General features: G+C 32.9%; 1 protein-coding gene across 1 annotated transcript in view; it reads right to left on the bottom strand.

Moving 5' to 3' along the window:
* LOC144972651 (uncharacterized) overlaps positions 1 to 15,915 on the bottom strand; it is a 16,719-nt gene extending 804 nt beyond the window's left edge. The window contains exons 1-6 of the mRNA XM_078914128.1: positions 15,221 to 15,915; positions 11,889 to 11,969; positions 10,966 to 11,280; positions 6,855 to 6,929; positions 3,575 to 3,652; positions 1 to 1,972 (exon numbers count right to left, since the gene is read on the bottom strand). The exon at positions 1 to 1,972 is cut by the window's left edge and continues 804 nt beyond it. Coding sequence (XP_078770254.1) covers positions 1,528 to 1,972; positions 3,575 to 3,652; positions 6,855 to 6,929; positions 10,966 to 11,280; positions 11,889 to 11,969; positions 15,221 to 15,408 — 1,182 coding nt within the window. The 5' untranslated portion in view covers positions 15,409 to 15,915 and the 3' untranslated portion in view covers positions 1 to 1,527. The remainder of the gene's footprint in view (positions 1,973 to 3,574; positions 3,653 to 6,854; positions 6,930 to 10,965; positions 11,281 to 11,888; positions 11,970 to 15,220) is intronic.
* Positions 15,916 to 17,500: the final 1,585 nt, after the last annotated feature.

Consider the following 17,500-nt stretch of genomic DNA (forward strand, 5'->3'; position numbering starts at 1 on the left):
ACACATGGAGAAATTCTTGTGGCTTTTCTTTTACAAGTAAATGACTAATACAAAGGTCACAAAATAAGAAAGTATTTGGATAATTTGGATTTCATGATTCCATCAAGGGACAAATTGTCTAAATCTTTTTATCTTTTGATTCTTTTCTTTTTTCTGTAAGCATAAGCACCAAGATAACAATTGCACATGTGAAAAAAAGTTCTATATAATTTCATTTACGACACTGGTCGAAAAAAAAACAAAAAACAAAAACCAACCAAGTGTCAAAGTTCAGAAAGGAGATTTAAAGACTGGAAACTTACGAAAGGCAAAAAAAAAAAAAAAAAAGGCCTCAAAGCTTGTGTCCAAATTCCTTGAGGCTACTAGCACCATTTTGACACACTCTTTCTTCTCTGAGGTAAAGGAGCTCAATCCTTTACTTATTCCTTCTTTTAAAGGCAAAGCTCTCAAATTGGAACACAAGTATATCCAAAATTTACATCAGTGAATAGTTCTCTAGAGATGAAAACCTCCCCAAAACAACAAATATAGTTATCAGTTGACAACTAAATCTCTCTTGAAGTCAGTTATGACATTTCCTTAAATGTCAGCAGCAATGTAACAGGTCTGCTGAATAATAAAATGTGTAACGTAAGTGTTAAAGTAAGTCTGACATAATGCACAATACAAGTATTCATAGTAAAGGGTGGAAAGACCAAAGCACTGATGAGGTGGAATTGTTGGGGGATTAGAATAAAATGAGATACTTAAAAAAAAAAATAGAGGTGCCTCATTGACATTATGACCTGATTATAAAAGCTTTTATTAGCACCATTAATTGCATGGATATCAGAGTGATTGACCTTTCAGACACTTTAAATGACAATATAGCCTTTATAAAAGCTTCCTGTGCATTGAGATTAAATGTTCAATTATAACGTGCAAATATATTACAATGGTCAAGGTTTTATAACCCACCTTGTAATCGCCCACTTTGCGTAATAACAGATTACTCTCATGAAACATCATTTTCACTATTACAAACACCTATTATCTTGCTTCTTCAAGCCTTTGCTCAATAACCCACTCTGGCTAATAACCTGGTAAGTTGTTACCCAATATGCGATTATAAGGCATTGTGTCACCCAAGAGGATATTAGGTAATGATATGTTCATTTATATAACTAACAACTGTATCAAACAATCATGCAACTAGTCTGTATATTGTATTTTTTATTTTGATTCTACAAAATGAGACGGAATAGGTTGTTTTCTTTCTTCGTACATAGTATTAGGAGAATTATCCGAGAAAAAAAATAATCTCACTTACATATTGGAATTACCTCCATTGATTATAATAGACAAGCTCCACTGTACTTCAATATATACAATTATGATTTTCACAATAACGCATCAACCATTTAAAAAAAATGATTTCTCTAAAATCAGCATTAGCATACTAATAAAACAGACCCAAGTCCTCCATGTGATAATATCCACCCAGAGTGTAGTCAGGTATAAAAAAATAAATTTGGCCCTTAGTCAATATTAATATCTACCTTCACTACTGTATTCTTCTCCACTCTCCATGTCTCTTTTCTTCTTCTTACTTTTGGTTTTCTTGCTCTTATGAGACTTGAGAGGCCTCTCATTATATTCCCCCTCATCTTCAGAACTATAATACTGTTGCTTATTTTCTCTTTCTTGTTGAGACATTGACTGTCCTGGTGACCGCCTCCGTAGATCAGAATTAGAAGGTGAAGAAGACCGAGAGCTTGCGGATACACTCGGACTTGGGTTTGGACTTCTGGTGCGTTTCTTCTTTTTCTTCTTGGATTTTTTGCTAAGAGGTGAATGGCTCCTACTTCTGCTTCTAGAGACAAAACTGTCATTGTCATTTGTATGTACTTGTTGCTGTTGTCTCTGTGGTGGGGGTGATGGAGATATGGACGAATGACTGGCTTGCCTTGACATTTTCTTTAGTGTTTGCTTTCTGTGTATGGAGGTTAAAAAAACAAAACAATACAAAATATAAAAATTACACTAGGACATGATTTCACACAATAGTAGATATGGATGGATAAAGAATATTTCAGATTAATACAATTCAAAAATTGGTACAGAAAATTTGTGAATTGAAGAATCAAAAGATTTGATGTTCTCATTTGGTTAATATGGAGGATGAAACGGATTGAACCAAACATAGACATAGCCTAACAATTTGATAAATTGTAGCAGATGCCTGTAATTCCATACCTGTCTACTTGAAAATTTCAAATTCAGTAAGAAATACAAAATTCATCAGTAATTAATGATCAAAGTCAGTAATACTAAAGCAAACAAAAATAATGATTTTATATGTAAAATAAATTTACCATGTTATATAGGCCTACTATTGCCAATGACCCCAGCGATAATAATATGCTTATTGATGACCTACTTTCGACACTGCACTGTGTCTACCGATGAGGGTAAAGTTTCCGTGTCGGGTCGCCAGCCAACGAGGCATTGGTATTTTTTATTGTAGCATGCGGTAAATAATGAAAAAAAATAAATAATTATTTTTTAATTTAATGTTGCAACCATTTGTATCAGTAGTAGTTCTTCTATTCCGTAATTCTGTAATTGTCCTTACACTTCCATAACAATTACGGACGGTCCGTAATAATAGGCAGGTATGTAATTCCGTCTCCCTGTAGTTGTTAGGAAATTCTGGAAAATTTGAAAGCACTCATATCTGACACTTCTACAAAACCGGTGAGAGTTGCCCCATTCAGGTATCTAGAACTTAAATAAGAGATAAAAAATAATCAGCTAAAATCTAAATGTTGCCCAACCCATTACATATTAGGGTAGTCTACCTCATAATCCTGGAAACAGCTGTAATAATTAATCTGTACTATTATTTCATTCAGGCAATGCTTAAATTTGATAGAGGGGCCTAACTATAATTAAAAATCGTTGAGTTTTATCTGATGCCAAGTATATTTATTACCAAAATCGCCATGTCTTGTCATTATTAATGTATTTATGAAAAAAGTTGATAAAAAAAGATATAAAAATACATGGACTAACTTGCCTTATCATTATAACTCCATGATACGAGTAAATACAAGATGTAACAGAGAAATGATGAGAACTAAAAGGTGCCCAATGAAAATAGAAAGGAAAAATATCATTGATTCTGTGAGCCAAACCCAGGGCCCAACTCGTATGTCGTCATCCACATGGCTGTGCGAGAGAAAGTTTGGAAAGCAAATGCTCTTGAGAGGTTTTTTATTTGATGCCAACTTAATCCAGTAGTCAAGTCTGAAAAGAAGAGTGCATTGTTATTTTGTGGGAGTTTTGGAAAGTTAGACTTGTTCTGACACTTTTTAAAAAGTGGCTAGAGCAGATAACTCAGCGCTAGTGCATTTGATTGCAATCCTTTCTCTTTCAGCCAGGTAGAGAGTGATGTACAAATTTGGTAACAAAACACCATGATATTATTCTATATTTTCATTTGGATTTATTTTCTTTATTTCTCATCATTATTGATAGAAGTGTCTACTCCACACTGAGAAATGGGGAAAAAGAAAGAAAGAATAACAGTAACCTGGATCTGTCTTCTGGGGAGTAGGACGATTGACGTTTCATTCGCCGGTCAGGGGAGTAGTCATTATAGCCTGTTCCTCTGAAAATGAAATAACAAAAGTCTCAATTGAACACACTCATCACCTCAAGTTATCTACATTTTTACTGGTGTAACAAAAACTAAGAGCTTTAAAAATGCGAAAATTAAAAAAAACTTAAATTTGCCTCCAGCACCAGTAGTTTTTTTCAAACTTTATTTCCAGTTTGTTTTGATAATGATATTGAACTAGCATTTGATTCTAAGTCAACTAACAACAAAAGTAAATATCTAGACAGGATTGTTAAAAACCATAACAATTTGAATCAAATTTGATTTTGTGGCAAGTCAAGGTGCTGTTTTTACCAATTATTTATATGGCTGTAAACATAAACCACAGAGCTAGCAAAGACCAACACATATGGCTAATTCTCCAGTTTAAAAAAATTTTATTTACTGCTTTTTTTTCTGTTTTGACTGCTGGCAACACTTTTCAATGAATCTTTTAAATATAAAAACCAAAAATAAAAAATAAAAAACAAACAAAACAAAAAAAAAAACCCTGTACAAACACAAATGAATACAAGAATACTTATCTATTTGCCATGAAACCAAAGCGAAAGTAAATCATAAACAAAGCAAAAGAAGGACTGTGCTAATGTTGTGTTATTAAGTTAGCTCTTGGGTCTTAGCTACTCATTAGTTTAGCACATAACTATATATATATATATATATATATATATATATATATATATATATATATATATATATATATATATATATATATATATATATATTATATATATATAATGATTGCTCTATCACCTATCATATTACATTCAATTTCAAAATGTAATATTTAGACCTATTTCTATTGCTTGTTTGTTTTCAGATTCAATTTACGGTTTTAGCAACAAGAAATAATCTGATAACCTGATCTAATTATATCAAATGAAATGGTATCTTTTTTTGTTTGTTTCTCAGTTTTACATAGCAGCCAGTGGTCACACAACTTGGCAAAGTTTCAAAAAAACATGAACCTCTCTAAACTTGTATGATTTAGTTGATCTCAGTCATGGTAATTGAACATTTTAAATCTATTTTAAAAATCTGCAGAAAAGTTTAGTTTCTATCAGTTCTGAGAAAAACAATTCCAAGTCTGAGAGTCTAGCACCAAAATAATAGCAGAAATAGTTTTTCGAAAGGCAGAAAAAGTTTCTAATCTGTCCATTCCTTTGGATGATTTCAAATAGTTATATTCTACTTTTATTACCTTTATTCTTATCATTTTCATGCCTAAAATCGAAATCTTGTTGGGTTATTTTTGTTTTTTGTTTTTTTCACTTTGAAATTTGTTGTTCTCTATAGTCTTCTACTCTACTCTTTTCACTCATTGCTATTAACATGAAAGCCTGCTCCACTCACTATTTGATTTTACTATTTACTGCAGAGATTTGCATTATGTTTATAGACGTGTGTGTGTGTGTATGTGTGTGTGTATTCTAATATTCATTTATGAGTATTTAGAATTTAGGTGTATGTACAGTGTAAGAAATAATTCAGCATCAACATCTCTATCATGATTTGAATTTTCTTATATTTACTCTCATGTCCTTGTTTTTCTATACTTTCTGTATATTTTGACTTCATTTGTTACCTATCTCTCCAAAACTGTATTAATGTGAAATTTCAATACCTAGGTCATCACAATATTTATAACAAGGGGATGTTCAATGAACGTCTCTTTTGTATGAAAAACTGAAGATCATTAATTCCTCTTAAAGTCAAGATAGTTTGGGGCTAAAAAGTTGTGTCTGTGTGATAAATTGCTTCTTTCCTTACTTATAATGGCCTCGCTCTTACCTGGACAATGTATAGTTATGCCAAAGAATAGCATTCAATAGATAAAATCATGCACACCGTGTCATTTGTATTCTATATCTATAGTCATAACACAACAAGGTAAAGAATTGGAATTTATTCAAATATATTGTTGCCACTCACCTTCATTTTGATGACTGAAGGAATTCTATGACTATGAATAATTGGATAAGATTATGTACAATACCTAGTTCATTAGCTAAAAATGTAATTTCTCCATTCATAGCACTCAAGGTTTTGTTTTATGAGGCACACAAAGACGAGTATTTTCCAACTTAAGTCAAAAAACAAAATGACGAAAAATTGCGGTTTTCTTTGAATGATGAAAATAGGACATAGTATGTTTTGAAAGTCAGCTACTCAGTTATGGTACAATATTATATTATAGCCCCAAAAAATGATCAACAGTCACTGTACACTATGGATTGTGCGAAGACATTGGCGAAGTGGGGTGGGTGTGTGAGTGAAAGTGTGGAATCTACTATGCAAAATATTTGTAATACACAGTGCAACAAACATTCGATTAACTACATGGGACAGCTGGAACAGTTCTTTGATTCTGTGTTTCGGCGAATGCGTGAACATGGCTGTAAGACAAGAGACACAAACTGTGATGTAGCCTTCTGTATAAGTATATGATCTCAAGGCCTGCGCATCCTGGTCTCTAGCTTTTCATGCATTTTTGTTGGCAAAAATCATTCATTCATGAGATACTCGCTTATACAAACAAAACACACACCACCACACAATACAACACGGCACAAGGGACAACATGGTAGAATGTGGGGGAAGCGATAAGAACAGAGTGGGTAAGGGACTTATCTACACACCCTTCATAAAACTATAGCCTGAATGGTTATCCAGTGCTTGTCACAGGCGATTGAAAAATAAGCATGGTGTTGCCAGGGGTCACAATGCAATTCCTTCATTAGTGTGTCAGCATATTGTGGCTATATGTTCACGAAGGCTACGACACAACGCAACTTGCTCTGCACTCTCTCTCTCTATCTTAGTTGCCAGTGTGTTGGCCCCAAGTCACAGTTTAGTTAGTTGAAACCGTTCGTGGATGTCGTGAAAAATTTGCTAAGACAATGAAGGAAATAATTTGGGAATTCTGTCCTTGTTAGTTTAACCCATGAAATTATCCAATGCGTGTTGCACTGTGTGGTGTTTTCTGTCATATGCGAGTTTGCACATATGAGCCCTGAGTGGTTGTGAATTTTCAAAGTGATTTCAGATAGAGTTGGCAACAATTGTGAAGAATGAGTCTTAAATGTTTCTGTTCAGTTGATAGGCAAAAAAACCCATCAGGATCTTAGATCTACTGCTCATAAGAATTAATCAGTTTTATAAAATTTTGACAATTATATTTTAAACTCCTCACCTATTTCTTTCCTGGTAGCGGTTCCCATCATACGGTGATTCTCCCCTGTTTCTTGGAGGACTTCTAGGAGGAGACCTAAATTAATGTAACAAATATGATGAATTGGAAAAAAATTAAATAAAAGTACATACATAACATTCAGTACTTTACAGTAAAAAAAGAAAGCCTTTAAAATGGAAAGGAGATATTAGAACTATAGGATGATAAATTACATCTTTAAAAAAAAAAATAAATGATTTATCTTTAAAATAAAATTTCTAAAAACACTCTGCGCTAAAGTGAAAAAAAAAAAAATCAATCAACATATAAAATTTCCTTTGTTAAGTTATCAAGTTTTTATTTGAAAATTTCAGCACTTAAAAAGTTAGTGGAGTAAGACATTATATTGACTGAAATTTACACAACAAAGACATTAAGAATAGAAAAATATAATGAGCTTAAAAAGCTTTCACCTTCACAAACCCAGTGGTGAGAGGATGTAGAGTTTGGATACATGTTATGAATTTTGATTTACCAGACTTTCTCCTCTATTCGTCCAATGTATAACAGCAGCAGTAACAGCAAACGATTCACATTATGAACGACTGAGTATTTTAGCTTTGGCATAAGTATAACGCAACTCGAGGCAGGAAACCTGATCTGCTTTAATGCTGGAAGAAGCAATGATCAACCAACTTTCTGTGTTTTTTGCGACACCAACTTGCTAACTGTAGATGACACGGAACGACACAGCAATAAGATGATCCTCAGCATTGCACTTTCACCGACTAGATAAAACGATTCTGGATCAGATCATGACATTCATGGTCTCATCTTTAGATGTCCAACAAATCATCTCGCAGGGTGGCATGTCCATTGAACCCGCTAATAGGTGACCTATAAACAACAACAGGCCAAACGGGGTAAACGAAATCAGTAGCCATCGCTCACAGCTTGCACACCAAGTAGAAGTAATGTAGGAGACCAATGCCGCCAGGAAACAAATTCTTGCATCAAGTATAAACGAATGTCGGAAGTATCATCACCGTGTTAAGAGGAAGAGGAGTGGCTATGAACTTGACTGGTGCATCCTCAGTTGTATGGGAAGGTACAACATGGCCTATGGAGGCCCCCTTTGTATGACAGGGACAACAAAATCAAATATATGGATCAATTAATACAGAACAATGGATGTCTTTGAGATTCTTCCCTCCCAAACAAAATCATTAATTCTAAGTTCTCATTCTTTTCATAACACAAACATGTATTAATTTCAGTCATATTTTGTGCCACAGATCATTGGATATCATAGAAAATGAACTCTTTGTGAAGGCAAGATTTTAAAGAATATGTGATAGAAACAATCAGCATTGAGAACATGAACTGGACAACGTTATACATGAGAATAAATGTTGAGGAGTAAAAACTAAGATATTTAATTATTTTTTAAAAAGAAACAGAAGACAATACACCTGATAATGACGAAATTTTAGTGATTTAAAAACTAAAAACAAATTCCAAAATATAAAATCTTTTGCATAATACAAGGAACAAGATCAGATCGTCCATGTTTCAACAGAGCAATAAAAACATTAGACAAATAGAGATCCTCTAAAAATGTGGAACTTTATCCAACTTAAAATTTGTAACCCTGATTTTTTAAATAATAAAGTGGAAGATAAAATGTCGCTGTTCAATTCTTTTTCTCAGTCTAAAATTTACTTTCATAAAACTAGAAAAGTGTAAATTTGCCTAGAAAGAAATGTAGATTGACAAAATACTTATAATGAAAATATGTAATGAAAATAATCAAATACTTATTGTGTGTGAGTGTTATATTCTATTTCTATATATTCAAAAGAAAGGAAATCATGATTTTTTGTTTTTAAAGCCATAAAAGCATACAACCAAACACCAATAAAGAATGGCAGAATTCTAATTTGTTTCTCCTTGTGAGCATAACGTGAGAAAATATATATATATTTTTTTTTTAAGTGTTTAAAGTCCACTTTGACATTTGATTGTCAACACTGAAGAAAAATTGGGCAAAGGTGGAAGCATAAGCGTATGGTTTGTGTACAATTTATTGTCTTCTGTTTCTCCAAATCAACCCTAAATCATTGCATGAAAGGTGTAGACGAAATTAAGAAATTGATCAAAGAAATACATGTACACAATCTTTGAAAGACATAAGAAAAATACTGAGCAGTAGAGAAAGAACGAATCTTAATTAACAAACATACACAATAAATAATAGAAATAAATAATTAATAAATTAAATAATAAAAATAAATACAAATTTAAAAAACAAAAGAATAGTAACTTTAAAAAAGCATATTAAAGATATTTGAAGTTTATGAAAAGTTTGATAATTTTAACGACGAAGGACATATCCATTTTGAAACGGCTTTCCCTATTCACTGAGAAATAATCTTTTAAAGGTAAAATAAAAGAGTGGAATAACTGTTTTTAAAAATTAAAAATTTTGAGAATTAAAAGAAAAAAAAAAAAAAAAAAAAAAAAAAAAAAAAAAAAAGAAAAGAAAAACCAATTAACTTGAGGTTTAAAAACTCAATTAACATAAAATTACACAAAAAGCACAGCAAAAACAATAATAAACAACAGTGAAAAAATTAAATTAAAGAGAATAAACAAATAAAATAGAGACATATCAATGAAATGCAAATGAATGAGAAGCAAATACTGTAGGACAAAATAATTCATGACTATCCTACTCTTTTGACTACCAGTACATTGACCCAGATCATTTACTAGCAAGACCTTTCAATCTCAATGACGACCCTTAATAGATCTGTGCTTTCTATTTTTCAATTATAATTATTAGTGTCTTCCCAATCTGTGACATAAATCAGACAGTGCGAAAATAACAATCGTGGCCTTTGTTTTGAAGCACTTTGAGAACTACGTGACTGTACTTTGATGTAACCGCTAATTTCATGTAAATATTTTATTTTGTAGTTTGGACATAGTATTTTTTCTTCTGATGTTCAAAAACAAGAAGTCATCAAAACATATGACAAAGCGTGGAATAACAAATATTTGATATTATTTTTTGTCTGAACTAAAGTTTAAAAAATATAGTTTTTACATGCAGAATTTTCACTGACACTATCAAATTTCATCATTTTACTTTAAAATGTTTTTAAAACGTGTCAAATTCTTCATTACTTGTTTCTGTATTGATTGTTTTGGTGGTGTTGTTAAAAAATTTTTTTTAAAAAGTTTCCAAAGGGAGTTAATTCTCCTTTTATTTGATTAAAAACAATCTGAGCACAATATCCAGCAAATGAGCTAATTACTTTTCAGGGGGTCTCAAGTGAACAACAACATCCCTGTAAGTCACTATTATAATATTTCCTTTTCTACACAAACAGTACTTTTACAGGCCAGTACATTTTTTACACCTGAATACAGTGAGTGGATAGGAGTAAATACCTTGTCCAAATGGCAGAAAAAATGGAGAACCCATCCCATTACCATTCTATTCAATGCCATATTCCTGAGTAGCTCCATTAATGAAAGCATATATCATTAACCTAACTAGTTCCTCGTTTTTAAGTGAAGTATAAAAAACATATTTAACCTAGAGCTTTTCCTCCAAAATTATCATTCACATCAAACCTAAAAAACAAATACAAAAATATATCTGGATTAACTCACATATCACTAACATTAACCCACTCAACTCTAGCATTCTACCTCTGTGTTGGTCGTTCACCCTGAACATTTTCGGTATTTTTCTAAATTAAATTTTTTTTAATAATACACTTGAGTGTTCAATCTACAAGAAAATGGGCTTGTATATTGTTTTATTCAACTACTGCTACCATACAAAAATTTTAAGTATAGTCTGTTTATGAAAAATGATTGGTTCACCTTTCTTTAGAATCGTAGTTTGTCAATTTTGATTGAAATGTTTTTCAATTATTTCAATGGAAAAGTCAATTCCAATAGTATTGGTGTTAGTCGTGACTAAAGGTTTGTACATTCTTAGATAGTTGGTGTTAGAGTTGAGTGAGTTAATCTTATACCCATTTCGTTTACTTATTAGATAAATAATAAATTTGTCACATTGTGCAAATATAATTTGTAGGTCGTAAAAATGTCTTACCTGCGGTAATTTCTATCTCTGCCTTTTGGAGAGTTTGACCTGGACCTGTATCTGTTCCCTCTAGGAGAGGGAGGTTGATACCGAGGGCCCATATTGTTGTTGTAGTAGTTTCCTCTTCCTCCTCTGCCACCACCACGGTAAAATCCTCCTCCCCGGCCTCCCCTGCCATAACCTCCTCCATTTCCAAAGCCACCGAATCTTCCACCACCTCGACCCCCACCACGATCACGGTGATCAAAGTGGTTTCTGTCACCTGACATTTGAGGTCTGGGAGGTTTAGCATGTTCAACCCGGACCTTGCGACCACAAACATGCCTAGGAATGGAAACATATTCACAAAATCACAAAATTCACAAAATTTCTCCCATTAGACAAATATTAATCATAAAGAAATGATGATACTTAAAATATTTTGTTGTATTCGATAATCATACCTGTTGTCATAAATGTAAATAAATAAGTCTGATAACCAACCTGTGAAAATAAAATAACCCATGAACACACACACACACACACACATAAGTTATTTCAAACTAAATTAAGACTGCTGTTAGGTTTATGTAAATGAATGAATGACGATATATATATTTATTTGGTGAAATTTGTTTCTTGTAGGCCAAACAAGTTTCGAGGATGGACAGAGGGCAAAGCACAATTCTTGAGTCACTTAAAATGAAAACACAAAAATTCATGAGGACAAAAGACTTTAAATGTGGTATAGTGCAATGCCATTGCGGTAATTCAAAATCATCTGCCCACAAAACTGTACATTATGAGGAAGGACATAAATTTTATAATGCATCAAATATTTAAAAGGTTTAGAAGTCAACTTTCTCTCATATTGCTATAAGCTGTCATATATGACAGCCTACTAAAAGAAGTGACTCGAGTTTATCATTAGTAAAAGTCATAAAAATCCCAACCTTCCATTTCTTTCTCTGACAGCAATATCAGCATCCTCATGATGGCGAAAAACAACAAAGGCAAACTTCTTATCATTAGGTCTGGAATAAAATAGAATACATCAGTTCAAGTTAGTAATTTTTACAAACTCATGACATCATAAACAGTTGATAAAACTCTGCATATTGTTGTACTGAGCTACAGTGTAAGAAGAACGAAAACATGAGAAATGCTTAAATGCCTTCATTTTGTTCTTTGCATCTTCAATATTTGTTTAATATGATGCAAAGACAGGATTCACAGCAGGAACTCATACCCTTGTGAAGAATATTATAGCACTGTCTTAACTATCAGGTAACCTCTGCGGTGTAATAGTAGCACGTCTGACTGGTAATCAGGTCTGAGGTTCAATCTCCAGTAAAGGTAGGCTGATTTTTGGGATTATTTTTGTCTTGAGACACATTTAGTCATATCAGTGCAAGTAAAAAGGAAGAAAATGGGATAGTCAAAATATTCTAGATTCACATTTGAAAACACAAAAAAAAGTGTTGAAATAGGGCATAGAAGTAGATTCTAAAATGGATAGTAGGTTACTATTTATACACAATATGCATCGACATTCATGTGGATGTCGTGGCCAAATGGGTAAGTCGTCTTCGTAGAAGGCTTGTTAAAATTGACACTGTGTGTTCGAATCCTGCAAGTGATAAATGTCCCCTCCCCCTCTCCACTTAAAAGAAAAATATATTTATCTCCCTCTCTTTTGGTTGCTTTCTATAGAATATTGCAAAAATATTCATCCCCACTCCGATCTCAAAAATGCAAACTAAAAATAAATAAATAAAAATAAACAAGAAACAAAAAAATTCAGGGGGCAATAAAAATGGTCAGAGAGAAAAAAAATGTGTTTGTGTCAATAATATAAAACATCTTGCTCAGAAACATAATAATCGAGGCAAAAAGGAGAAAAAAGAAATGGAAAAGAAAAACTCATTAGGAAACAACAATATAATCAGAGACAAAAATAAATAAATAAATAAATAAAAAGAGAAAAAAATAAATTTAATAAAACAAAATTAAAAACAAAAAACAAACAAAAATAACAAATCAAGGGAGCAGATTCGAACCAGTGCAGCAAAAAGGAGCAAAATGAAAGGTGCCCAAACCCACTGAACTGTCAATCCTCACCAACATCTGTGCAACTTAAACTCATAATATGTGCTAGATAATTTTCTACCAGTTTTGTTTCATTGTTTTGATAGCTATTTTCATCTCTGGTTCGGATATGTTGTTGGATCTAGTTTTGTGGAAGTGTTATAATAAATTGTATTATTTTGTATAAGGAAGACAGGAAAATAATAGGTTGATTTTGGGGCCTACGGATTCGTCAGCGAACTAAACAAACCATAAAAATCCCCAAGATAGTGGTTAGAATGCAAAAATTATAGAAACAAAAGAATATCAATAAAGTTAACAATTAGGTAGGTAGTGAAATTTTTAATGGTTCTTTTAATGGACTATGAACGGATTTGTTGATCAACAAATTTCTCACTAGTTGAAAAAAAAAAAAAAGTCATAAATGCCAGTTTGACGTTTTCAGTTCAAGGTGTCAAAAACTTATATCACACTGATGCCAGTTGCTTTTTAAAAACGAAGTGTTTATTCGCAGTAGCACTGCGAATAGTGATTTCATGATATAATCACTATTCGCAGTAGTAGAATCAATCTCCTACATCTGAAAATTAGTCTTTGCCCCCTCGCTGAACACAACACTGTATTTTCTGTCCAAAATGGTGTGTTGTCGAATGGATTGAAGTTGAATGAAAGTGTGTTAGTTTGAGAAGGAAAGAAAAGTAGGGATGATTGAAACATTTTGTGTGACTTAGAATTGAGATTTTGAACATTTCAACTTTTCCTTCAAGTCTGAAACTTGACAAGATCGTGTTTTGTTTTGCTTTTGTTAACCCAACCCAATCCATGAAAATTTCCCCATCCCCACCTCTCCGACTTGATCATTCGTTCACATCTTGAAATCTATCAGCTTATATGTCAGATTACTTAAATGAGAATAGTTCCGTCCCCGCTTATTTACAGTTAGTTAAATATATTTAATACAGGTTCCAGGAATCTCTCTCTCTCTCTCTCTCTCTCTCTCTCTCTCTCTCTCTCTCTCTCTCTCTCTCTCTCTCTCTCTCTCACACACACACACACACACACACACACACACACTCATGACTCATTTATCAGTGCTCCTGCAAATAATAGAAGTTACCATCAATACCTCTACTACTAAAGCCACCACCACATCATCATTACTACAACAGTAACCTCCACATCGTTATCAAAACTATAACAACCACCACCACCTTTACATCATCATCATCATCCTCATCATCATCACTACCACCGCCACTACTACAACCACAATCACATCATCATCATTACTACCACTGCCACAGCTACCTCCACATCGTTATCAAACTACAGCAACCACCACCACCATTACATCATTTTCATAATCCTTATCGTCAACATCACTACCACTACTACACCATCAACACCACCACTACAATTACAACCACCACCATCACTACACACAACAGACACATCTTCATTGTCAACGAAATGCAAAATAATAATAATAATAATAATTTTTAAAAAAAAATAATAATATTAATAATAATAATAATGTAGTTTATTTATAATTTGCGCCCAATCCTCTATACAATATAAAGCTCTAGGCTTGTAGGCAACTACTGCAAATACAGAATGAACCCGAACAAAGCAAGTACTGCAAATGACTGAAATGAATGATATCTACTATTTACAGAATAACGAAAACGAACGCTATCTACTACTGCGAATAGAGGAAATCATATTCACAGTACTACTGTGAATAGAGGAAATCACTATTCGCAGTACTACTGTGAATAGAGGTGACCTTTTTAAAAGGCTGGATTTGGCAGCTGAGCATTATTATTATTAACTTTCTTTTTGTGTTAAATATCACTTGAAATAAACTGATTTAGATTTGGAACACCAATTACCAATGACATTCTTTCCGATTATTTGACATTTTGCATAAAAAATTGTCTGCCATGTGTCTCTGTATATAATATAAAAAGCCTGGTCTTTTCTTATTGGCAGACACTGTGGATAGTCGTCCATAGCTTTTGACTTTTGACAGACATGTCTGTCAAAATTACACCAGCAGCAGCAGAGAGAGATAGATAGATAGATAGAGAGAGAGAGAGAGAGAGAGAGAGAGAGAGAGAGAGAGAGAGAGAGAGAGAGAGAGAGAGAGAGAGAGAGAGAGAGTATAATGTGGCAAGCAAATTATTAACACACAAACCGGTTTTCATCATGATGAGGTGTCATCCACACGTCAAGAACTTGTCCGTACTGTTCAAATTCTCTTTGTAAATCATGCCTTCCGATGCGATGACCAATATCACCAACGTAAACTCGAGCACCTCCGAAGCCCATTGGTAACATTGGTTCCGGTCTTCTTCTATTATCTCTGTTGTCTCTTGTAGACATTATATCGTTTTCTAAACAAAACTTATACGACTCGTGCAATGAGTCGGAGGGAAGCAGCTTCCGTGCCAGAAATTGGCATCGGCTGCCAGAAAATTAATGTCGGTAAAAACAACCAATGGTTGAGTGACAGCTAAACTGAGAACTGTTACTGATACCACAATCCTTTGTTCGCGTTTAACCTATTTCATATCTTACATTGTAAAGCACACTGCATCCAGTTATCTACACATGAATTTCAATTAAAGAACAATGCGCCGACGATCAATACATTACAAAATCGATAGCTGAGAATGGAGGAAGGAGGTGGGGACCGTTGTTGTTAGCATAGAGTCAAGAAACACAAGAGAGGAAACTCGGTTCTTGAGATGTGCCTAATTGAAAGTGGTGCTGCCATGGAATTCAGGGCTAACCACAAACGTACTACGTGTTTAATCCCCTGCCTTTCCCTTCTGCATTTAGCGCAGAATCGACACTGCCGCACCTTCCAATTCATTACATAAACAAATCACTCTCAACCCCTCTTCTTTATTTTTCCCAATATCTTTGTGTACAGAATAAAAGCCAGAAGTTTTTATTTAGGAATCCTTTTATTTAATATTTTTAATCCAAATAATTTGTTTTTAATTGTGTTTTCAATGGACACAAATGATGATGATGATAAGAATACTACTACTACTACTACTACTACTACTACTACTACTACTACTACTACTACTACTACTACTACTACTACTACTACTACTACTACTACTACTACTACTACTACTACTACTACTACTACTACTACTACTACTACTACTACTACTACTACTTACTACTACTACTACTACTACTACTACTACTACTACTACTACTACTACTACACTACTACTACTACTACTACTACTACTACTACTACTACACTACTACTACTACTACTACTACTACTACTACTAATAATAATAATAATAATAATAATAATAATAATAATAATAATAAATAATAATAATAATAATAATAATAATAATAATAATAATAATAATAATAATAATAATAATAATAATAATAATAATAATAATAATAATAATAATAATAATAATAATAATAATAATAATAATAATAATAATAATAATAATAATAATAATAATAATAATAATAAAGTTTATTTGTATAGAGCCAAATCCCGTTTGAAATCAGCTCTAGGCTCACACAATTGTAAAACATCATTATAAACATTTTTGTATACACACCCATTTATACAAACGCGCACACACAAATACTCTCACAAGTACGCACACATGCACCACACGCATATGCGTACAGGAACGAAAAATAGCTGTTAACATGAATTATTGAATAAAAATCATATCAGGACATTTAACAATAATGGCCGATGTAACAAATGTATATCTTACCAAAAAAAATAGGATGTTTTATTTAATCTAGTGAGCTTCTTATAAGATGAGATTTTAATTTCTTTTTAAAAGATGATTGGGAATCCACAACCCCACTCCTAACACTGAATGGTAAAGAATTCCAGACAGCTGGAGGAGCATGAATATATGCACGATCAGCATAGGTCTTAGATCCTTTTTAGGTAACATAAACTTGATTGAGAGTTGGATCTTAAAGAGCGTGAGGGAGTGTAAAAATTTATCAAAAACTGATATATAGATGGTTAGAAGTTGACGTCACGCAGGTCTTTGTTATTGGTTTTACCATCCGCGTTTATGAGTAATTCTCACTAAAGTGTATTAACCTGACTATAAACGATCATGGTTACACAAAGTTTTGTATCTCTGTCCGTTTTACTTCCGGATGGCAATATTGCGAACTCCTAAGCCAAGCGCATACTATCTACAGGCTGGAGATGTTTCATTAAGATGATTATAGCACATTAATTACATCAATTTTATACGTAATCCTAAATCTAACAGGGAGCCAATGTAAAGTCCAAAACAAAGGTGTGACATGATCACTTTTTTTCCTTTTCAAAACTAATTTTGCCGCTTGATCTTGAATGCGCTGCAGTTTGCTGAGTACATTATTTGGAACAGAATACATGAGCATGCTACAGTAATCAAGACTAGAAAACATTAAAGAAGAAATAAGG

The sequence above is a fragment of the Berghia stephanieae genome, chromosome 5 (genome assembly GCF_034508935.2).
Source record: "Berghia stephanieae isolate SIO BIC M18660-M18661 chromosome 5, UCSD_Bste_1.3, whole genome shotgun sequence".
Classification (NCBI taxonomy): Eukaryota; Metazoa; Mollusca; class Gastropoda; order Nudibranchia; family Aeolidiidae; genus Berghia; species Berghia stephanieae.